This window comes from Numida meleagris, chromosome 16 (genome assembly GCF_002078875.1).
Source record: "Numida meleagris isolate 19003 breed g44 Domestic line chromosome 16, NumMel1.0, whole genome shotgun sequence".
Classification (NCBI taxonomy): Eukaryota; Metazoa; Chordata; class Aves; order Galliformes; family Numididae; genus Numida; species Numida meleagris.
The window spans coordinates 9,023,326-9,047,432 of NC_034424.1; the positions used below are offsets into that span (position 1 = coordinate 9,023,326).

The 24,107-nt window shown below is 35.1% G+C and overlaps 1 protein-coding gene across 4 annotated transcripts in view; it reads right to left on the bottom strand.

Annotated features, from left to right (window-relative positions):
• The window catches only part of DENND1A (DENN domain containing 1A), a 179,572-nt gene that overhangs the window by 152,071 nt on the left and 3,394 nt on the right, over nucleotides 1-24,107 (bottom strand). For all 4 annotated transcript variants that reach the window (XM_021413768.1, XM_021413767.1, XM_021413769.1 and 1 more), the window contains exon 2: nucleotides 22,813-22,883. In XM_021413768.1, coding sequence (XP_021269443.1) covers nucleotides 22,813-22,883 — 71 coding nt within the window. The remainder of the gene's footprint in view (nucleotides 1-22,812; nucleotides 22,884-24,107) is intronic.

Here is a 24,107-nt window from a genome sequence, read left to right on the forward strand (position 1 = left end):
CATTACAGCAAGACCATACGCTAAGAAACAGCTTTCTAGCTTAATTCTTTCAGATACTCTGATGCTTAGTTTTAACACATACAATTATATACATAATATACTGAATCTCATATATGTATACGAGCAAATCCTTCTACTTCAACAAACTGCAAAGCAAGAAATTGCCTTTCAAAGCCTTAGCCTGAAAATTCTTACGTCTCTATGCAGGCTAATGCATTATGCTAAGTGTGCAAACTTGCCAACAATTGAACACAGCTGAACTCACATGAGCAGTCCCTTATACACAAGTATTTCAAGTAACAATTTACAGGACAATACGTTTTATATTTCAGCAAAGCAAGCGTCGTATTGGTAAGATGGAACATTGCAACATCTACTTACATAAACCTTGAAAGTGTGTATTGAGATCACTGTGCTACGACACATGACAAGCTATACTGTTCTTAATATAAATGAAAGCTTCCCATATCAATCAACTGCATACATTAGAAGAAATTAATTAAATCCACGATGCATGAAATTTAACTTAATTTCTCATCCACAGATTTCAGTGGAAAAAAACAGAAATACATACTCAGATGCACAAAGTATTCGGCGGAATCACTGTTGGTGATCTTGGTTAATTAAGACATTGGGATATATAGTTTGGATACAGTCTGCTTTTGATGATACATCTCATAACAGCATTCAAACAACTAGCCCACAAAATCTGGAACCCTACAGTTGAGAAAGTCACCTTTAATTTACACCTGGCAACCACATGCTTGCATGTCCGCATGTTTTTACAAGTACTGTATATTTTACACTGCATCCGCTCAGTCATTGCAGCTTTTAAATGGTCTGGGAATGTTTACTAAACTTTCGGTATCTTTATTTGGAAAGCACTATACAATGAATGGAAAGAGAACACATCACACATCATTACAGCTTTCATCACTTTCTCCATTCTTCATTGCTAATATAATCTTCTTTTAAGAGGTATTTTCAACCCTGCTTACATACACAATAAAGTGAGACAGACACTGACTTTATGAAATATAAATATCTACAAAACAAACATTACTATTACTCAGTATGGTTGGCTCTCCATTGGAAAAAAAAAAGCACAAGTTACCTAATAATCTATACCTGCTCTAAATCACAGCAGACACAATCTCCAAATTCTTCAAAACAGGGGAGAACAGACATACAAATTGATGAATACAGGAATTCAGCATTTTACTTTAATAACCACCACTAGCATCAGCAAAATACCCTTCAGTACTCACATGCTCCATGTTTTAACCGAGAACTTCCTGACTGACTGCCAACTCTGCCTATCAGCCTAAACTAACTTAAACACTTTGAACACTTGGACTAACAGTAATTTGCTTTGCCCGCTGCATGCAAACAGAATTAGATGTAGCTCCGCTGCACCTCCAGACAATAAGAAAACCTTTCACATCTCAAAACACATTGAACACTTATTACAGGTTCTTATTCTAAGACCTTCTAACACAATAATGTTCAAATACATTTCCATTTTTACACTCCACAGGCAAAGTAAATATGTGTAAAAAAGTTCTTCCAAGTTCAGAAAAATCTAATCTATTGCAAACATCAGAGAAAGAGAGTCTGAAATCCTTCCAACCAGCCTCTTCCATAGTCAATGAAGTACAGAGCTTGAAGACCTCCAGTGCACCAGTCATCCATAATTATAAAGCATTGAAAGCTCAGCTTAGGTCAGCAAAAGGACACACTGCAAACCAATGAACAGACAAAGTGAAAGTTAATGGAAAGAAAAAAAACGCATGTGAATTATGGAACTGTTTCAAAACAGTGAAACAAGTTGTGCCACAGGTTGAACTTCCGCATTGATGGTAACAACTATCTCACATTTATCTTTCATCACATCTGATTTTGTAAGTTTCAGCTCACAAAAGATGACAAGATTTGTATTTCTGCCATAAGCAGCTGCTGACAAAATATGAGCATTAACAGCATGCTGAAATACTCCACTGGAAATTCCTAGGCTGTAACAAATGTAAAGCAGAATGTATGTAACTATTCCAAAAGAAAACTAAAATACACTGTCTTATTTGCAATCTCCCCTCCTGTATAGATAAAAGTGCAATGAAACATTGCAATACAAGTGAAATGAGAGAGATTTCAGAGTAAAACTGCACTAGGAAAAGTCAACTCTACTTTATTGCTAATGTTTATACTCATCTTTAGGAACTTTTAATCCAATGGCACGTCACGAACTTTCCTATGTTTCCTGAGCGACTTCATGGAAGCCAGAGTGGGTTCACTTACCAACCTCACAAACATCGTTGTAAACTCTCTTCCCAGAAGATACAGCTCCATGCAAAGCAACTGCTGCCCATAAAATGCAGTTTGACCAAAGACCTGGAGACCAACTATTCCGCATTACACACAACAGATGCTCTCTTCTAGGGAGAAACAGTTAAAGAAACACAAAAACAAAACAACATACAAACAAAATAGACCACATGGTTATTTTTGAAGCTGTTTCCTCTGTCACTGTTTTTAAGAGGTGTTTTTTAGGGAAACTACCAACAGAACAGCTGAGACACTTCTCACATGAACAGTATGTGAAATTTCTGTCACTGAATATACTTTTCATTTTGAAAAGAGGGAATAGAAGACAATGCTGTTTTCCTGTGACAGAAGAGGCATTTACGGAATGCCAGGCATTTACGGAACATCAGTGAATGGACAGACCAAACCCGTGGTTCCATACTGCATGAACACACCAAGTTCACAAAGTTTCCAGGTTTTAAGAATTATTACAGCCTTACCCTATAGAATCGTGTTCAGCCAAACTCCAAGTACAGAAGTATAGAGTCCACAGCTAATTTGAGTATGATCCCACTGTTCAATTTCATGGCATTTAAGATACTACCTTCCCCTCCTCAAAAGTCTAGATGTTAATCCGTGCTGTAACCTGATTTAATTTTCCAGATGACAGGATGGGAATATGCTACAATGGCATATTACTATAATTATGATGCTCTTTCACTCTCAACTTTTCATCAAAGATAAGATGAAGAGTTTTGCTTTTAAAAGAAGCATGTTTAATTACTTCTAAAAATAGTGCATCTCAAATTAGTCTGCATTTGAAGAGTATGGAAATCACAGAACCAGGGAAGTTCTTCAAAAAATTGTCAGAAAATACTTCCCACAATTAAGCACACAAACTACAGCACATGCTACCTGCTTCCTTCTGGGGGAAAATAAATAAATAAATAAATCCGTCAATCTATTCCATAATGGCTACAAATCATTCAGATATAGCAAATTCAAGTCTATTATACAGTGAGAATTACTTCATTTTTCCTCCCTAACTAAATGATTAAAGCCATGAATTTTTTTTTAAACATCTTTACAGTTGCAGTTCTTTTTTGCCGTCCCTCTAAAATTAAATGGAATTCCATCCAGAGCAACTCTAATTTCAACATCCATTACACATCATAGCACTTACATGGCACAACAAAGAAGTAACTGAAACTTCTTCTCAAACCTCTGCAGACTTCTTGATGTCCTGTACTCAGTACAGATGGACACTAGTACTTGCCCATAAACTGCTGCAAGCTTGGCATGCAGATAGCATCGCAGGGCAGGGGAGAAAGGGAGAGGAGGGAAATGAGGAGTGGAGAAAACCAGGGAGAGGAGAAACTTACACACACACACACACACACACACAAGCCAGCCAGACAAGAAGCTTCAGAACAAGTTCAGCAAGAAAACACCCACAAAATGATTTTTTTCCTGGATATAAAGCTTTCATGACTTCAATTTTTCTTGTTGAAGTATTCCTTACTCTGAAAGTGTAAGATAAAGAAAACAACCAAAGTATAAAAGAAAATTCTATAATAATACCTTACTATGCTAAACCTTATATCTATGCTAAAATTAAAAAACAACAAAAAACGCACACAGAAAGAATCATACACAAAAAACAAACACAGCCAGCATCACAATGAAGCCACCCCAAAATATGAAAACACCAACATGCATGACTGTGCTACGTTTATGAACTAGGTGGCATATATCTTGTTTTCTCCTGGGAATATGTTTGCATTATTTTTATTTTCATTTTTTACACATAGGCTGAACAGAAGAAAGCAATGAAAAATGCCTCTAGAAGTAGAAGAGTCAGTTTCAAATTTATGACCATCTAGAGCTCGCACCTGAGTCACAGAGTCACAGCTAAAAACTGTCGTTACTTATCACACAAGAACACAAGACCAGTGAAAGAGCTCACTGAGTGCTTTTTCTCTATAAATTCCTCTATTTTTTGACTGAAACAAATCACACTTTTCCTGTGAAAGCTGCCCTTAAGTTTCAGGAATCCAGTCACATCAAATGAACCAACAACTCATCTTCTCACATCCATTTATCAACATGCACAAATTAATCTGACAAGAGCTTTCACGTTAAACATGAGTCTTCCACTGCTTCTAGCATCCAACCCAACTTTCCATCTATGAGTGTCTTGCTTAAACCTATTGTACAAATCTGTTAAAATACTGAAGTACTTTATGTGCAAGATAGAAACAATACTTACTTCTCGGATAAAAATACAGGAAAACATTCATTTCTTGAGGCTTCACTAGTTTTCTCTTACCAAGTAACTGGCTGGGGAGCTGCTGTCGCATCAAGCCACTGTTCTGTCCCTACTACCATTTAAAAGACATTTAGCACCACACACACACACACCTTTCATCACAGAAAGGTAGCAGACATTAAGAACAATATATCCAGTTTACTCTGCTATAGTTACAAGTTCAAAAGAATCTCTTCTTTTGTTTCAATACCATTTGAAAAATCAATGTGTTATGGAATAAACAGATGTTGAAGAATTAGGAAAAACATCATAGTTAGGTCTGATCTAAATGTTAACGTAAGAGTGAACTGAAGTCAGCTCAATTTATATTGTTTTAAACATCTCCTGTAGCATGAACTCCTTTGCATCTCAAGGAACAAGTTCAGCTCCTCCCCTCCAGAGCATCAAGTTGTAAGAGCAACAGATCAAGAAGCAATGCACTGAAGAAAATGTGTCAGAGTCAAGGTATGATAAATGATAAGTAAAAGGATATTAGACAGTTATGCATCAGACTAGTTAGGCCCTTCTATAAGATATCACATCCAACTTCAACTGCTACTGTTTAATGTCTTGAGTTCTCAAATGGAATGGTGCCAGCTTTAATCGAAACCTTGCCAATTCTTTCAGCCGAGGATGCGAAAGAGCAGTGATGCTAGCAAAGCATATTGTGTACAAAATACAGTTGGGGAATTATCTCTATACTGAATTCATGATTTCTTTTGCTACGTCCATGTCATGAAATCAGCATAACATTGGTCACATTATAGTACAGATTAATTTCTCTTTGACCAACATTCTAAACTGCAAGAATGAGGACTAATTAGAAGGCATAAGGCCACTGTGATGACCAGAAAACTCAGAATTACTTCTTAAAAAGAAAAACAGAAAACTTTCAGTTCAGATAGATTTTTAAACTGGTGACACTGATACAACAAAGCTAGAACTACAACAACTGGATGCATAAGACAGATCTAAAACTAAAATAACATGATAGCTCAAACACAGAAGACAAAAAGGTATTTATTTCGAGTCTTGTTACACATTTGTACCATCTTTAATGGAGGTCTTCAGATCTTTTACATGCAAGGGTTAATTACTTTGGTGATACCTCAAGCCCGCATTAAAGCACAGTTGATGTATTTTGAGTTTGCTTTACTACGCACTTAAGAGAACATTTCTCTTCATAACCAGCTCTTCTTCAGTGAACCCAGAAATTCCATATCATTGGAAACCTAAGCCAAAATCCAGGCATTCTGGAAGGAGCAAATTTCAAATGAATTAGGCTTTTAATTTTCTTTTCTTGTTCCCCCTCCGGTAATTTTAGTCAAATTACACAGAAACTAAAATTTATAAAAATACCATTAAATAACATCCTAACTCAACGTTCAAGAATCCTCAAAGCCTGGCTTATGAAATAAAATACAAAGTGTTTCAAAATGTTTTACGGACTAGTAATAATTATAGAAAAGTGAATGTAAAAGCTGCATAGGAGCACATCATTTAGGTAGGTCTTTATTTTGGAAAAAAAAAAATCATTGCTTTCTTTTCAATGAGGATGTTTTCTTCTTCTAACCTTTTCAGCACACTACAAATTTAAAGGAGATCTGCTCAGGCCATGAGCACCAGATTTGATTCTCTCCTGCCGCTTTGCATTTATATTCTGAGACAGTAGAGTTGCCTGGTGACAGCCTCTTCACTTCAACAGCAGCTGGCAAGCACTCCTTGTCCTAAGAAATAGTTAACTAATATTTCATACTATGGTTTAAACATGACGATCTGGAAGTGCCAGTACCACCCAGGGCAGAATTTACAAGTTACAGTTCTTCTTAACAAGCAAAATAACCTGACCTTCACCATACGTAGCTAGCATGCAGCAAATGGTAATCCAGAGTTAGTGCATCGTCCAGAGTTCAGTACCAGACACAAGTAATGATTGCATAAATCTGTCCATCTAGCTTATATTTCTAGAACACAAATTCTCAAGTTACTCAAGATAAGACCAAAGCAACCAGAGATTTGACATTTTTACAAGAAACAGTCTCCCTCTTTAATATTTACAAGGCATGTATTTCAAAATCGCTTATGTATGCCTACCTGCTTGCCCAAGATTACTCTTTTTGCTGAACGGTCAAGCATATGTAGCCCCAAAATATATTTATTCATGCTAGCTTTTTAAAGCAAAGATAAAAGATTTACATTTGAAAAGTGACAGTTTATAGACAACATAACTCATCCATAACAATGGCATGTTAATAAGCATTGTCATTCAATTAATTTTAAGAGAAATTTTTGCATAATGTCACATTTTCTACTTTCCTCTGTGTCAGCCAGCTAATTTTTAATTCTCTTTGTTGTTTTGCAGAAGGCCAGGAATAACATTTTAATGCAATATTGCTTTTTAGGAATATTGTATTACAAGAAAACCACATAAAACCATAACATGGGCATAGCAATCGATCAACTACATTACAAAAAGCTTAAAGACACTATTAATGAAATAGTTTTCATTAAAAAATTAATGAAAAATTGTTTTCATTAATAAATGTACCTCCAGACTGTACCTCCATGTACCTCCAGACCCTTCATTACTATAAAATTATTTTGAGTTTTACAAACATTTTCCCATGTTCCATGCATTGTTTTCACCACATTACAGAACTCTTGACAGCCAAACACGTCAAAAAAAAAAAAAAAAAATCTCTTTTTTCTCAAATTCTACCATCATAAATTCTGATAGACATATTATTAGTCAAATACCTACCAGCACTGTATAAATATATTCACTGCCATAGAGACCATCACATTTCAGGTTTAATCTGAACTCACTGAAAATGTACTTGGAACAGAAGTGTTCTAGCCAACCATAAGCTCTTGAAGTGTTGTAATAAAAAAAAAAATCCACAGTAAACCACTACTCTTCAGCTGTTGCATAATTGCATAAACTACACAGAGAATACCTTCTTTGTTAAACATGCAACAGTGAATACTGATTTCTAAGCCTCAAGCTATGTAACTTAACAATGTCTAAAATCTGACCTTACTTTCATACTTTCAATATTGATAGTATCAAACCAGTTTCAGTTTCAAAGTTACCATGCGTTACTTCAGTAGAGTACCACCTGCTCCCAATGACTCTGCTATGCTTTACTGATCTGCACAAACACCTTCTCTTATGGGAACCTCCTTGAAAAGCAATATAAGATCTTATATAAAAGCTCTTCAGAACCATTCTGGGTTTTGAGAGCTTCAAAATTTCTGTAATTATATCTCTGTTTATTTCAGAATGCTTTAGTTATTCAAATGGGACTGAACAGATTCTATCAACAATGAAACTGTGTCACAGAAAAGTGGCAGTATATCATTTTTGGGGACACATTTTTATGAAGAATAATGGTATGGTTGTGGTTTCTACAAGAGCGTACACTTCTTCATAGCTTCATGCTTAATCTAATTACAGCCACTGAAATCTAGAGTACAAAAGAGTCTTAACCATAGTTTCAATGGTCATGAAATGAATCCTACTTTTTAAGGCATGCAAGTTATTATATAAAAAATAGCAGTAATCATCTTGATTATATGCTTAAGAACATAACCTTGTGCCCTTCAGTACTTAATTTCATCTTCTTGATTCAGCTTCAACTGCATAACACTCCTATCTCAACTTATCAGTCATATTAGCACTCTTCATTCTACCAAAATGTTAATGAAAATTTGTAAGGGCCAGTAAACTGAGAGAGAGTTAAAAAACAAATTGGACTGGTCACAGTGAGCACCAACAACAGCTACAGCACTGCAGCGTTGTGAAAGCCTACAAATTAAAGCATTACACGAGAAGAAAGCTTGTAAAAACAGGAAAAGCATTCAATACGCTCTCCTGCAAAACCTTTCTGTGGAGTCAGATGTGTTGACGACGGATGTTGAGCGTCTTGAACAGCATTCAAAATTTAGTGAAGAGGGTGCAGGGGAAGAGGTCTTGACTTGGAAAAACACACCTCATCTACCTACTGACCAAGAGGTGAAAGAAAAAAGAAACTAAAAATGACTTCTTTCTTTTGGAGTAAAAAGTTAATTAACGAGACAGCATCAAGCACTGGAGGATGACTGTGGGTATATGCACACTTGCAGTATTGACGTATTTTGTATGAGCAATGCTTTCAGCTACTATTAACAAGGCTCACTTCATGCCACGTGTGATGCTATAATAAAAGAAGGCTTCTAAGAAAGGAAGCTTAGCGCATTTAAAGCAGTACCAACAGCTCAAAGAATTATTTGTTTTATGTAAAGAGGAGCTTGCTGGTATTCAGTACAACTAGACAGGAAACCTATCGTATCCCCAAAGAATTTAAAAATATTTTTGTTACTGTAGAAAATGAAAGGCTATTAAAAGAATTATTAATTGCAATGCAGAAGTGTGCAGGGAATCTTTTAAGATACTGGTCACTTCCAAGCACATAGCCAGCTACCCATATACTAGTCTAGTTCTGAGCTCAAACGTTTCATAGATCACATTATACTCATTTAACAACCAGCCCTGAAAATCAGGGCTACTACTTCATTTTCCTTATCATGTCCCCGACCAGTTTTATTATACAGGAAAATCACAACTACATTTTCAGACTTTTTCCAATAACTGCCAATTCTTTACAGTCTGCCCACCCTTAGCAGCTTTGCTGACACTACGAATTTCAAAGGAAACCTAAAGATGCAGCTTTAAACCCCTTCCACACTTCACAGGTTTATCTACAAGGCCGCAAAGTGCATGCAGATGTCCATCGACTCCCATGTGCCGACATGCAAATCTATTGAGGGTGACTAAGGAAAGGAGAAGCGTAACTTGTCAGGCCAGGAGGCAACACCATCAAATTCTCCTATATCTGCACAGCATAACTGACTTGCAAGAACAATGAGTATTACACAGAACAGGAAGGAAAGATGTGTCCTATAGACAAGAAGTCCTCAGATACAACTTCTCAGAATAACTCAGAAAGCTGATGAAGAAGAACATAAGAATGTTCAGAAACTTTTCTCATAGCACTTGGTAGAAAAAAGCACCGAGAGGGAGCCTTGTGTTATCGCACACAGCCAAACACTTGGCACCGATAAGCAGAAAAGTAGAACTTTTTACACAAATCTTAAAATCAAGAAAAAATTTCAAAAGTACTACAGTATGCCCAATAGATACAGTGGTTTTAACAGACAAACACACCTTAAACAGGAGTATATACTCTTTTCTCATTATCTCACACCATGTCTAATCGGGCTCCCAAGCTCTTCACATCCTTACTGCTACTTCTGAATTTATACACTTTTGTATTGTAATCAAGGGACTTCAGTCTGCTGATGGAAGAGAATCAACATGTCGCTTTTGAGAACTCTCAATCCCATTAAATTGTTATTTGCCCTATATTCCATCATTCATTACAGAGTAGAGAACAATATTTGCAATATTTTCCTTTTTGAAAAGTAAATATATATATCAGTAATTGCAATATCACAACACTTATACTTTACTAATACACCATTACTCCACAGTGGCTCTACTCCCAGTTCTTAAATGATATTTTTAATACAAACATATATGTTTAATTTTCGAACATGAAAGATTAAATTAGAAGCTACATGCACAAACACAACTCCTCTTAAAAAGGCTCAAAACATTGTATTTACATCTACTAGTATTCACCTTATTACCACAACCTTTATAACTGAGCTTAAGTTTGCTTCGAACAAAACAGGGTTCTCAGCGATACAAGCACAAGAAAAAGCCCTGCATACAGTTAGTCTACAAAGAATTAACTGGATTAATTAGCAAGGGATTTGAGAAGCAGCTTGGAGCTAGAAAACCAAAACACTAAATTGTTTAAATACTTTGGCAATGGATCAAGGTTTCTAGGCAGCCCTATGTTCCATTCTCTCCTTTTTTTTTTTGCTCGGTGTTTTAACACATTTAACCTGACAAGGTACTTTTTCATGAGATATGAATGACACTGTCAAAATACTCAAAAAGAAGATGTGAATTAAAAAATGCCACAAGCTGTTAGCAATTCTGCCAACATATATAAGCCCAGGCAACACTAATTAAAAATCAATAGCTTGGGACATAAATAGCTCTTATCTCTGTTATAGTATATCTCTAACATAATTCTTTCATAAAGAAAAAAGCCAGTGTCTTTGCTATTATACTGACTGAATTGACCACAACAAAGCAAAGAAATATGGCAAAAATGCTGAGCAAAGAAACACATGAGAGAGAGGGAGGACGGGAGTATGAATGATTGGAATGTTTCAACTGTGCACCATCATTAACACATAACTGGTTGGAAACAGCCACTCCACAAATATTTGCAGAATACGTTACCAGGAAGAACATGTCCGGATTTTACTGCTAATATAATTCTATACAAAAATCCTGCACACCAAGGAAAGAATAGCACATCTCTCTGTTAGCCAGACCTTATTAATCATTATTTTTTATTATATATCTCAACTAAAGAATGACTTACTGTGAATTCTCTGATAATTACAAAATAAGGGTGAGAAAATAAAGAGACAGCAAATAGCATTTGCTCTCTTCTTCTGTAATAATACGATGTTCAAATTAACATCAGAAGGTATCTACGCTAAAAGACTTAAACTAAGCTAGGAACTTAAGCCATCACTTTTAAAAGCTGTTATCAAGCATCTGGCTTATGGAGACTTGAAAGAATTAAACCCATTTTCTAATAAGAGATCATCTAAGACGCATCAAACTGATGCATGCTTTGGGTCAGCCATACTTAATTATGAGAATTTAGACCTCTGAACAGTTTCTACAGATTTTTTTTTTTTTTTTTTTGAGAAAGAAGAATAAACAAAAATCATACCAAAAATGGAAAGGCTACATTTAGTTTTACTTTTTGTCTAGTGAATCCTGAATTATTCATTAGTTATTAATGATGGAAACATCATATACCTCCATACTAGTCTAAATCAAGAATGAAGAATGGTGTTAACCAGGCAAAAAACAATTTAGCAAAAAATTTCGTTGAGTTTAAAATAAAAAGGGAAAAATTCATTTACGTAAAATCTAAGTACACGTATGTCAAGAAAATAAAACTTCTGAAGTGCCCATACAAAAAACAGTGGAAAAGCAGATAATAAAATTGTAGCACTCTTAAAGTGAAGTTTTCCGGACCAAAAGACAAACGTGAGCTCTCAGGAACATCTCAGCTCAGCTCACCATAAGCAAGCACAGTCCTGCTCAACTACAGAAGACAACTTTGCTATACCTGCAGATGAACAGCAACACCAAACGTTTGGTAATGCTACAGTGGACAGACAGCCATTCAGAATTAACGTCTGGAACACATTAAGAAGTTGAATTTATTAAAAAGCACTAAAAATGAGCCAGTGTTCTCCATTGGAAATAAAATTTTCAGAAATACCAATCTGAAATACAGAACATACACATGCAAGACACCACCTTAGTAAAATGATATGCCAAACAGAGACATATTGATAGGAATAATCAGATTAAATAGATTTATTTCCATTATGGCAATACAGTCATGAAGTACAAGCCTTTCAAATCTTAAATGACAACATTTCACTAAGTCAATTGGATTTCAACTTCTACTAGATGATCCTCTTTCTTTCTCCTCCCACTCCCTCACTATGACTCCACTTTCAAAAAATTAAGTTTATTGATCAGAGTGCAGCCCAAAAAAATCAAAGGTCCTATTCACAATTTGCAGACACAAGGTGTGAAGACAGTAAAAAAAGACAACCTCAACTGTCCGCAAGATCTTCCAGATTGTCTTACTTTTCAATGAGCTAGAGTCAGAAACACATGCTTACGTGGGTCAGCAGCATGAGGGGGAAAGAAGGGGAGCAGAAAAATAAAGTGAATGCAGAGTTGTTATACTCTGTTTGGAAGAAGGTGGGTTATTTATTTATTTATTTATTATTATAACACAGAACCAGAGCTCACACTGTCCCCCTAAATTGAATGATTTGAAATTCCAGAGTTCCTCCAATAATGCTTTATCTCAATGTAAAAATACAAACCATCACTTAATTAACATTTCAATCACCTACTCCATTGAAGGCTCGGGAACAAAAATTCAGAAGCTCTGTTACATCATCCTTCTCTCCATTCTATCATTATAAATTAAACTGATTATAAGATGGAGAAGTAATTTGCAAACTCTTTCAAAGGACATGATTTACATTTTTCTTCTGCAATGATGAAGATATCCCCCAACATGCTGAACACATGTTAAATATTAACTGAAGATACTTCTACTGTATATATACTATGTATCTCTATCTGTACGTACGGCAAAAAGTGGAAGATGTTTTTATGTCTTGGGTTTACTTTTAGTATTCTAACACTGTTTATAATAATGGTACAAACACTGCCACCAATAAAGAAACAAACATTAAAAAGGTGTCCTTTAAGCTTTCCTTTAAGGCATCTATCATAATGGCATAATTTGCTCTGGACATCATTAAAATGTAAAGTTAATGAGGATTCAGCTGAAAACAGAAGAAATGTAACCTATTTTCAGGCAAAACTTCTAACACTGCAATCAGAGGGAAAGCCTCTTTGATGTCTCTTTGTCTCTTCTCATTAATTTTCTTTTGGTTAAAAAAAAAAACAAAGGCTGTTTAAACTAAAAAATGCATAGAAGTTTAAACATGGTAATTATAGTCAAGCTGCAATGAGGTCATTAGGTTTTTAAAACTTGGAGATAAACAAAATTGGGATGTATGACTACTTTAAAAATGATGTCAATACTCAATTTTAATTGTTCATGTGAAATCCACTGTATTCCAAGCGTTAAGTCTAGGTATGGAATTGATTCAGGACGGTTTACCGAAGGACATAATCCCATATCTAGGGTAAAGAAAACCATCAAGAAATAGATCAAAAGTGAAAAACACTATAACTACTGTGTTACTAGATATCACATTCGGCATTTTAGGAGTAACAAAGCACACATTTTGCAATCTCCATACAAGAGAGAGGCAAATTCTGAGATTCTGTTCCTTTTAACCTCGACGGTTTGTTAATAAATAAAGTATTGAACCATTAAATAGCTCTGTTTCTTCACTAACTCAACTTGGATTTATGAATACTCCCTATGTGTACACAAAGCTATATACTTCTGTTTTAATATGCTAATTCTTTCCATCAGAAAATACTTTTAAAAGCTATTCAGTTAAATAGCACAGACAGAATCCAAGACACACTGAAGTGCCATGTATTTTTAGTGAACAGTTAACAAGCAAATTTTCTGAAGCCATAATCAAACAGATTTTTAATATAATTAAAAACAAAAAAAGATAAATTATCAAAAACAAAGGTAAGGTACTTAAAGTAAGAGCAACAAACACGCAGGACAAACATTATCTCCAATACATACGGACATCAATCACAACAGAGCAAGATAAACAGGTATCCATAACATTTTTCCATGTGCAAATATCATACCTAGATAAAACAACGTGACTAATGTATCAGTCTGTGATACATAAGTATCATAGTTTTGTTTCTTATTGTCATATTTTATTACCATTTGATCCTGCCCTTTACCACAGGCCGGTTCTGATCTACTGTCTCTTCAGAGACGATTTCCATTCTACGCTCTCTCTTTCTCTTGTCCTACTATCTTTCCTTACTCGGTTGCACCATCCTACTGTCATTAATAAAAATATAACATAATTTGAATAATATTAATTGAAATACAAACCTTACAAATACATGAAGGATGTCTGATTCTACTGCATAACTATACTGTGATACTCAGCTGGTTGTTTTATCTTCACAATTTAGCATCTGAATTTTTATTACTTTTTAGAGCAATCTTTTATTTATTTACTTGTTTTAAGAGTCTTTGGAACAGAAGATCTGAAGGATATCTAAGTATCTTACAGGTCAACTTGACGTGCCTGAAGAATTAATTATTTACTTAAGGGATAAACACATATAAGAACCAATCCAAAAGAGGTCATATTACTGTTGTTCATACTCCTAACTACATAGTTTCAACATATTTCTCTTTTTTTAAAGTAAGTAAAGATGGGATTCAGTAAATCCCAGTAGAATGCAATGGGAGTTGCTAGTTCAGTTCCCTTCAGTAACATATTAAATCCCTGAATAAATTTAGCGTGTAAAGATACCGTTTAAAAATACTCCCAACAAGGTTTTGTTTCTTTTCATTCCTTCCCTTCACAGGTAACAGCCAATGAAGTCTAGGAGAGATCATGCATTTTGGTGCAGTGCATATTATTTTGGCAATAGTTCTTCTCTCCTGCTCCTCACATTTTCCTATGATGTTTTCCACCCAGATGATGACATTCATACAGGGTCCTACACAATTTTACATTATTTGACTACCCATATTACGTATCCTTTGTTCTTACTAGTTTCTCTATCAAGTTAAAAACCATTATTCTCCATGTGGCCAGTAACAAAAGTTTAGAAAAATCACAAGCAACTTAACAGGGGGCAGAGGGGTGTGCACATTAGTCTCCTATGGAAGTACAAACAAATAAACAGTTCAGATTATAACCCATTCTGGACAATAGATTATAATTAAAATTGTTTACTCCCAATCCTCTATCTGAGATTATCATCCTTAATCAGTTGTACAGCTTTCTTGGTTTTTGTTCCATCTTTTGTGAAATAAGCTTTAACAGAAACAATGCGTAAAGGTGTTTCCTAAAAAAAAAAAAAACAAACACAAAAAAAAAAAAAAAAAACCACAAAACCTCCATAAAAATAATGTTCACAAGTGCTAACTGATCTGTCAGCATTTGGAATTTTGACAGGCAGATTTACCAAAACTGCTGGGCCACAGCAGAGCCTAATCACTCTTTACTCATCAGCCACAAGTCAGGAGCATCCTACGGCATTTCTTCTCCCCTCTCCAACGAGGGAATTCAGCAGAGAGCAGGTTATGTATCTTAATCACAGACGATTGCGTAGAGTATGTCAGCATATTAACAGAATATGATACAGTGATTAAACTATCTTAACACTATAATTCACAAACACTACTACAGGAAAGTGAACCACACACTGACCCTTAACTACGAATCAGTACACAGTAGCATTTCATACAGAAAACTGTGCTATTCTCTGATACCACAAAAGATTAGGGTTTTTCTTTGTGTTTTTTAACATACAACCATGGCTGAACCAAAAAAAAAGTAGTCTTGGGTTGGTTTTACACTTCTAATTTGACAACAGCTTCATCTTGCTAACTCTTTTCAATTAAAAAAACATTTTTTTGTTCATGACCAAAAAAAAAAACCCATCACATCAAAGAGTAGCAGGTCAGTAGTGCCTAGGGCACTCTAAAAGGCCTCTTTTTGAATTTACATAGTCTTTCAAGAAGGTACCTAAAACAAAAAGAATAAGTAACAATAATGGACCTGGATCATCTTTTGCTTCACCAAATTTACTTTGCTTGCCTGTTAAACTTATTCTCTGGGCAGAATTACTGGCCCATGTATCAGAAGACTAAGTGTGGACACTGCTTACAACATTAGGAAAAAAAAAATTGCTACTCAATCTACAGGGAGTCTTTAAAGTCATTATTTCTTATTTCTTTTCCATCTGAATGACACTCTAATTAAAGTTCTTTGTTCTGTACAAGTTACAGAAACATCTATACTGAGATTAACAGCTGATTTCAGATGCACTAAGGTTTAAGCAAAAGTTAACACTCCTTAATGAGATTACCTGTTGTGATTAAATAAGGACAAACAAAAACAAACCACCTTGGAAATTTCTGTGACTGAGTATGAATTATAGCTAAAATTACTTCTTAAATTTAAGTCAACACCTCCATAACAACAACTTTTTGACTCTATTCAAAGTATAATCTGTTTGCAGTTATTGGGATAACAGCTCTACTCTTAAAGGGGCACATTAACAGAGTTAATTGCAACAAGCGCTCCGTCAAATTCTTAAATGCTTCAAATGCTGAAATATCAAATGCTTCAGTAGCATTTGGTATCCAAATTGAGTCTCACAAGAAGTCTTTAAAAAGAACCACTTGAACTCCTCTATAAATTCAAGGAAAACTGCAAATACAGCTAGTGAATGAAAATTATTTGTTAAAACCATTAAAAAAAGCTCCCTAAAAATGTTTCAGTTTAGCAGTTAATTTCAACCTGCAGTTAAAAAGGCACTAGCTGTCAGTCAGTTTTCTCACCCAACTCTATCATGAAAAGAAAAACTGACAGATCACAGGAGCTCGCCTTTGTAAACCAATTCAGGAACTTTCATGCTTCTTATTTGTTAGGTTAAAGGTTAAATTGCTGACCTCTGCCCTCCTGCTTAGCAGCCTTTCCCTTTTTCTGTAAAGCTTTATTTTGGGGCTGTATTTACATGGATTAGTCTCTTTTCACGCTAAGAAGGAATCTGTTCACAGCCAAAGCCTTAGTTCTGGTTGTACAAAAAGCAGTCACAATTATTCAGCAGCAGACAATGACCATATTGTGGATTTACAAAAAAACCACCTCAGCCATGGCCAGCTCTGTCCTTGCTGCACAAAACAATAGAAGAAAAATCTTATCAAGCATTCAAGAGAAAGCAAACAAAGCAGGCCCACTGTGAACTTGATGAAGATGTCAAGCTCCTTTAAAAAAAAATAAAAATCAACAAAAGAGTTTAAAGTCTTGTGAGTAAGACTTTCTGTGCAGAATTTTTCTCTCTAGTTAAACAGCGCCAGCAGCACCAATATAGCACAGACTAGTAAATACTTGAAATAGGAAAGACTGTAGACAGAAGCAGTTACAGCATGATGCAAAAAGAACAGATCTCTTCCCACAAATTAAATTACAGAAATGGAAGAACACTCATGATTATAGTTCGCTTTTTGCTTTTTATTAAAGCTAGTATTATCAGCTAAGAGCAGACCTAAGAAATCTTTTAAGTAAAACATATGATGACTTGCAATGTGACATATTCTAAGATGTTTCATAAAGTGAATTGAGTTACATATTTAATTTATATTGTAAAACTCAAATTGGGAACTGTCTTTGAACAAAACAGTTCAGACAGTGCTACTTACTAGATCTGGTTACTTCAGTCCTAGTAGGTTCTTTGTGAATGTCTTCCACCTTGTTGGTACTTAAAAGTGATCAAATGGAAACAGAAAAACAAAGCACCATCTTAGTCGAATTAGCATTCCCAAATGCTTACATTTGGTTATTTTTCCAATCACGTCTTTGGAAGTTTGACACGGTACCATAAAGGTAGGATAGGAAAGCTCGTAGTACCTGAGTTACGGCACACGTTCAACTCAAAGCCTTCTTACCAGAAGGGAGCATGTATTTTGCATTTTCTTTGTAACTTATTTTATACGTTACCTTTTCCTCAATACATAACAGGAAGATTGCAAGCAACAAAATGTTTTCACAAAATAAAGGTTGCTCTAGAGGTGCACGGGTAAGATTGACAAACTTCTGAATTACTAACTCTTAACCTTACTCAAGCAACTTTGTTTATGTTCAAGAAAGTACACCAATTTTAGTAGGTACCGATGTATCACCTAAAATTACAACCTACGACAAATAGAGTATGATAAGGGGTAGCAGTACGTGCATTTTGCAGAGGCAAAAGCCTGCTAGTTCTCTCTACCTGAAAAAGTCCTATCATGGAAATCGCAGTGACAACTGTAGAACACTTTCAGAGCCCAAGTACACCATGCCATCTCCCAGTAGAGTTAAGGACTTCGATAAGTTTCAGTTATATCATTTCTGATCTACTGGGGGGGGGAGGAGAGGGGAGAGGAGGGAAGAGCTATTACAACACTAGGTTAGAACATGAAAAGTAAAGAAGGAAGTACTTAAACTACTCACAAGCTTCTAGTAGGAACAAGATTAGTAGTACATGCTACTCTCCGAGCCAATTCAAATGCAAATTCCATCCTTTCTCTCAAACAATGATAAACTCCCTCGGAGTTAATAGTTTCCTTCTAAGACTCATCTCCCTTTTCAACTTAGTGGTATGTTTTCAAGAAAAGAAAGAAGCACATGGTGAGTCTACAGCAAGACCTTTTAAATTCTGTCATAAAAGAAGTTGTATAAACTACATTTCCTTTACTAATCCAGTGAACATTTGTTAAACTCTAACACACTTATACGGTGTCCACGCTATCACATTTAGGCTTCTAACTTACCATGATTTAAAAAGAAAAAAAAAAAGAAAGAAATCCTTTAGCTGTACTAAACCATTTTAGCTTTTTCCTTGAACACACAGCAAGAATTTATGCTATGCTCACAAAAAGATGAAAGATGAGGTCCTTGGAGAGAAAGGCCTTTTGGCACACTACATGGTAAAGCTACAGCTTTGACACACTTTTATAAAGTCTGCTTTGGCGAGAACACAAAAACCCCATACAAAAGCATGCTATGTCCTCCCAGATAGGGGTGTAGAGGGAGTGCCTTACTCTTATGAGCATTTACTTTCAAATTTTCATACTTTAGAGACTATTCTGATCTGTTACTTCAGACTAACAAATTCTTTTTCTGCACCAATAGTTTGACAGTTATGTTCCAATTCTCCTCACAGCCCATTCTAACAAGAGAGAACCTTTGGCTCAGGTCCAGCAAAATCCTCAAATTTGTCACACATTTCTGATGAATTATGTGCACCAGTTTTAAGATCAGAAAGTGCTTTGAAAAATGAAAGTAATTAGTATAGCTTTTGTTTATTTAGATAGGTATTTAAACCAAAAATTGTATTCATTTCTTTCTACTTGTGCATCTCAGAAGTTTTGGTGGAAAAAAAATAAATGTTTTAGCTGAGGGTCAAAAAATAGCAAATACAGTTCCAGCATATCACACTCCTAAGCATACACTATATCAAAAGTATAGAATGCTACTGAATTTCTAGAAGTTCAGCAGCTATAATTTATAACAGAAACAATTAAAGTTCCTTGTAGTTTACTAACTCAGTGTCTGAATTTTTAATATTACAAGATATCAAGACAAAAACTTAAACCAGAAGTACGGACTTAATAATCTCATGGAATGTATTCTCCCTTCCTTTACATGAGATTTAAAAATGGGAAAAGAAAATCAGTTAAATAACAGTATTTCATACAAAGCATCTATTTTGCTCTTAAATTATGCACTGAATAATATAATTCCGAAGAATAAAAGAAGACCAAAATGCAGGTCCCATCATGAAAACTTATTAAAAGTTAAGACTGAAGTAAGTAGGAAAAAACTGTAAGTACCCAAACAAGATAATCTGTGAATGTATAAATAAAATCATCAGCATAACTTTTAGGTGCAACTTAGTTAGGAAATATATAATATACTGAGGACTTCATGCACCAGAAACATACAAATTAGCAATGCTGAGCACAGATATTTAATTATTTCTAAACAATTCAGAGGGGAAAAAAAGGCCAGAAAGCCTACAGCTGAGCTGATCCAGCGATTATTTCCTTTCTCAGTTCACATATTTCATTGTGGTTTGGCAGAGCTCTGTCTAGACTCAAAGAAAACGATTTATGATTTATCAGCTGCCATGGTTTTGATGAGGTACTCTCCATGCCTTTACTAGGAGTACAAAACACCTCCTGGGTGTTCTGGAGCTTACATTTCTAGAAATTGAATCATATGATAATTCAGGCTGGAAGGGACCTCAGGTGATCTCCAGTCCAACCTCTTGCTCAAAGCAGGGTCAGGTGTAAGGTCAGGTTCAGGCTATCACACAATCAAGTCTTTAAAATCACAAAGGATGGAGACTGCACAACCTGTCTCGGTGTTCAACACTTCACTGCGTACATGGTGAACATGTTTTTCCTGATATCCAGTTAGAATATCTCTTGTTTCAGCCTATGCCATTGCCTCTTGTCCTCCTGCCATGCACTGGCATGAGAGCCTATCACAGTACTCTCATAGGTATGGAAGGCTGCTGTGCGGGTCCCCTGAAGTCGTCTCTTCTCCAAGCCAAACAAATCCAGTACTCTCAACCTCTCCTTGCAAGTCCTCCAGCTCACTCGCCATCTTTGTGGCCCTCCAGGAATATATTCCAATTTATCAATAACTTTCCTGGAGCCCAGGACAGATCTTTCTTCTTTTACAGTCACCTGCTTTGCTAATTAAGATGAAATTTTCTATATGGTAGACAATGCATAATGCCCTCATCCATTTGGAAAGGTTTTAACTAAGTAAACATTTAACGTAAGGTTGTTAAGTATTATACAAGTAACGAAGCTACTTGAATTTACTATTGACTGCCAGTAGTTAATAACAGGAGTCAACATTTCCCATTTCTGCAAGAAGCAAATTAACCATGAAATATATTAAAGCTTTTAATTGCATGTGATATTTAATAGCCACATGGAAAATATCCTTTTCTACACAAACTTTTTAACTATTATTAACAAAACAAAGGCATGTTTTATCATCCCAGAAGCCAGACAACCTCCCACACTAGGACTTTTACAGCTTCGGAGCAATTCGTTCTCCTCAAAACTATATTAGAAAATTGATATAAGAATTAAATGCATTTTAAGTGATCAATAGTACTATCATGTTAGACCAACTTCAAAGACAGTTGTCTTAGTTAATTTCAGAATCCAACACAAAGGAAGAAAGGTTTTTAAACATGCCTGACAATTTGCTCCTTACGCATTTTTTATGTTTTGCTTTTCTTAACAGTAATTGTTCCTCATCATTTAACAAACATTCCTCTGACTCCAGTAAAATACAGATATATACTCCAGGTTTTCCAGCATAGAATAGCTAGCCAACGGAGAAGACTGCAGAGACTCAATCAAGCAGCAAACATTGGTGAGAACAGAAGGACAAAATACTTGGAGATACACTGATCTAAAACTTCTGAGAATACAGGGCATCTCTTAAATGTTTTTAAAAAAAGTGGGAAAAATTGCTTAAAGATTATTCAGACAATTAATAACTTCAGAATATATAAACTATTTTTTACACAGTAAAGGCAACTATTTCTGAAGATTCTGCACTTACAAGTGAATAGAACAAACTTAAAAACACAACTGAAACTCCTACAGAATCAGTTGGTTTATAGAACAAGACATATACTAAATTCTCCAATTAAAAACCTGTAAAGTAGTTTCAGTGCTTTTTAACCCACCTTCCCACAGCAGGGAATTAATCCCTCCAGGGGGATGCAAACACACTTCAAAGAGAAGATTATACCCAGACACTAGTACTGTACAATGTAATGTTTACGGTCAAATTTGTTCAGATTTTCTGGCACTAGAATCCAGGTCAGATGTGCAGAAACAAAGATTAGTTATTAAAAGGGCTCCTGCAGTTACATCTAATAGTTGTGATGGTGTACAACAGTAGAACAAGCCAAAACTGTATTCCAGTTCCTCCAACTACTATGGAGGTTTTGGCACTAAAGGAAAGAGTTGCAGCAATTCTGCTTTCACAGATTGTTACAATCTTTATCTACAGACAGAGGAGATAAGCAGCTTTCTAGTCAATGAAAGATCAAAATCCTTCCTATTGGTTCATTGTACCATAAATACAAAACACAATATTCTTTCGCTTAAAAAAACCAAAGGTATATGATTACTTCAATATATGTTGTCAAGTCATTTTTGACATCTCTCTGTTTCATAACAATCTAGAAACTGATCTCACAAAACAACATCTTGATGTAAGTTCTGGGGATAGGAATTTCAACTTGATTTTATTAACATCACCAGTTACACAAAAATAAAGGTCTAATCAAACATTCACCAATATATTTACATGCTGGTTTAAGCTGTTATGGGACTTCTCTAGCATAAACACGGAATATTTCTCAGAAATTTTGGGTACAGATATAGAACACTTTTGTGAGCATGTGAGAAACGGTAAGTAAATCAAATTCCATAGAAAAATATTTGGAGTATGCTTTGGTTTAAGCTTAACCATTCCTTATGTGAGCAGCAAATACAAACCTGAAAATGCATTTACTTCTTCAACTCAATGAAATAAGAGTTATTTCTATTTTAAAAGACAAGGAAGTCTGGAACCTCCACAAAAAAGGACAGACAGATTCTCATTAGTTCTAGCTGTAGAAGATTCTGTTTGCAGAACCAGTAAGACATATTTAAATCCTGAACAGTATAATATTGAATATATCTTATTTTACACTGCATGGTTCTTAAGAATAGTTTTTGGCAAGAAATAGGTAGAATTACAGTGTAAAACATTACCTTTCCCAGTGCTACTGACGCCTGAATAAGTTACTTCTGCATACACTTCAAAGGTAGTTTCAGGATTTTGTCTGAAACAAAAAAAAAGGATTTAGCACTGAGAAATTTTTTTTCCAAATAAGTTTTTAATTACTCAGTCTAAAAGGGCTCAAAGAATGTATACATTACAATGACAATTTGATAACAAAGGTTGTTTTGCTTTATGATTTGACGACCTCAGATTTTTCTGCCCGACAGGTATGCAACAGGTATGTACTGAAGTCAGATTAGTTGGTAGCAATAGCGACTACATCAATTCTACTAGGAAAGTACACTTAAATGAAACCCAGTAGAAATCAAGCACAGATCCTTTATGTCATCTCAATTATTTTGACTAGATTCTACAATGTCACAGAGCTGTCATTCAGAAACATTGCCAAGAAAAAGAAAAAAAAAGCTTTTAGTAACATTTAGTCCAGTTCTTGGCCATAATATTAAATGTGATTACATATCCAGCTTGCAAAAGGAAAGAACGAAAGAAAGAGAACAACCTCATCTTACTCAGCATCTCAAACCAAAAATATAAACATGTCAAGGAGTTGAGCCCATTCTTCAAAGAACTTCTATTATCTTTATCCTACTTCAACAGCAAAATTGATTAAAAAAACATTTCTACTCATGCCACGGACCCCGTCAGTGCTACTCAAGTGACACTAGGCCAAGCCCTACACCCATTTAAATTAAGAGAAAATCTGCCATTGGTTTCAGTAGCATAGGATCACACTCCACAGTTTCACAGAGCACCTCTCAGGAGCAATATTACTGTTCACGATTCAATCAATTTTAATTTATTCTTCCACCCATTCCCATCTGATTTGCATGTTGTAACCATTTTTCAGAAAACTACATTGGTAAGTTATGAGAAAACTAAAATCAATGAATCAGTTGTTATTTTGCATTATGAATAAACTTGCATAATTCTCTTCGTGCTACTTAGAGGTGCTGCAGCACATCATCTGTTTCAAGTACTGAGATTCTTAGCTACGTTCCTACAATCATACTACAGGATGGCTATATGATATGATATCTGCTTAACATCAGAAATGAATTTTCCTTTAAAATATATTGCTGTGCAGTCTTACCTTACCACGCTTGTTCATATCTATTTTTAGCACTAAGTTTTCTCAATTACAATTTTATAGATTTTCAAATACTTTTACAACTAATAGATAAAATAACAAACTTCTTTTTAGTATTATATTAGGGTCTGTGTTTAAATTCTTTAGTGAAAATACTTCTTAATGCAGCTGGCAAGA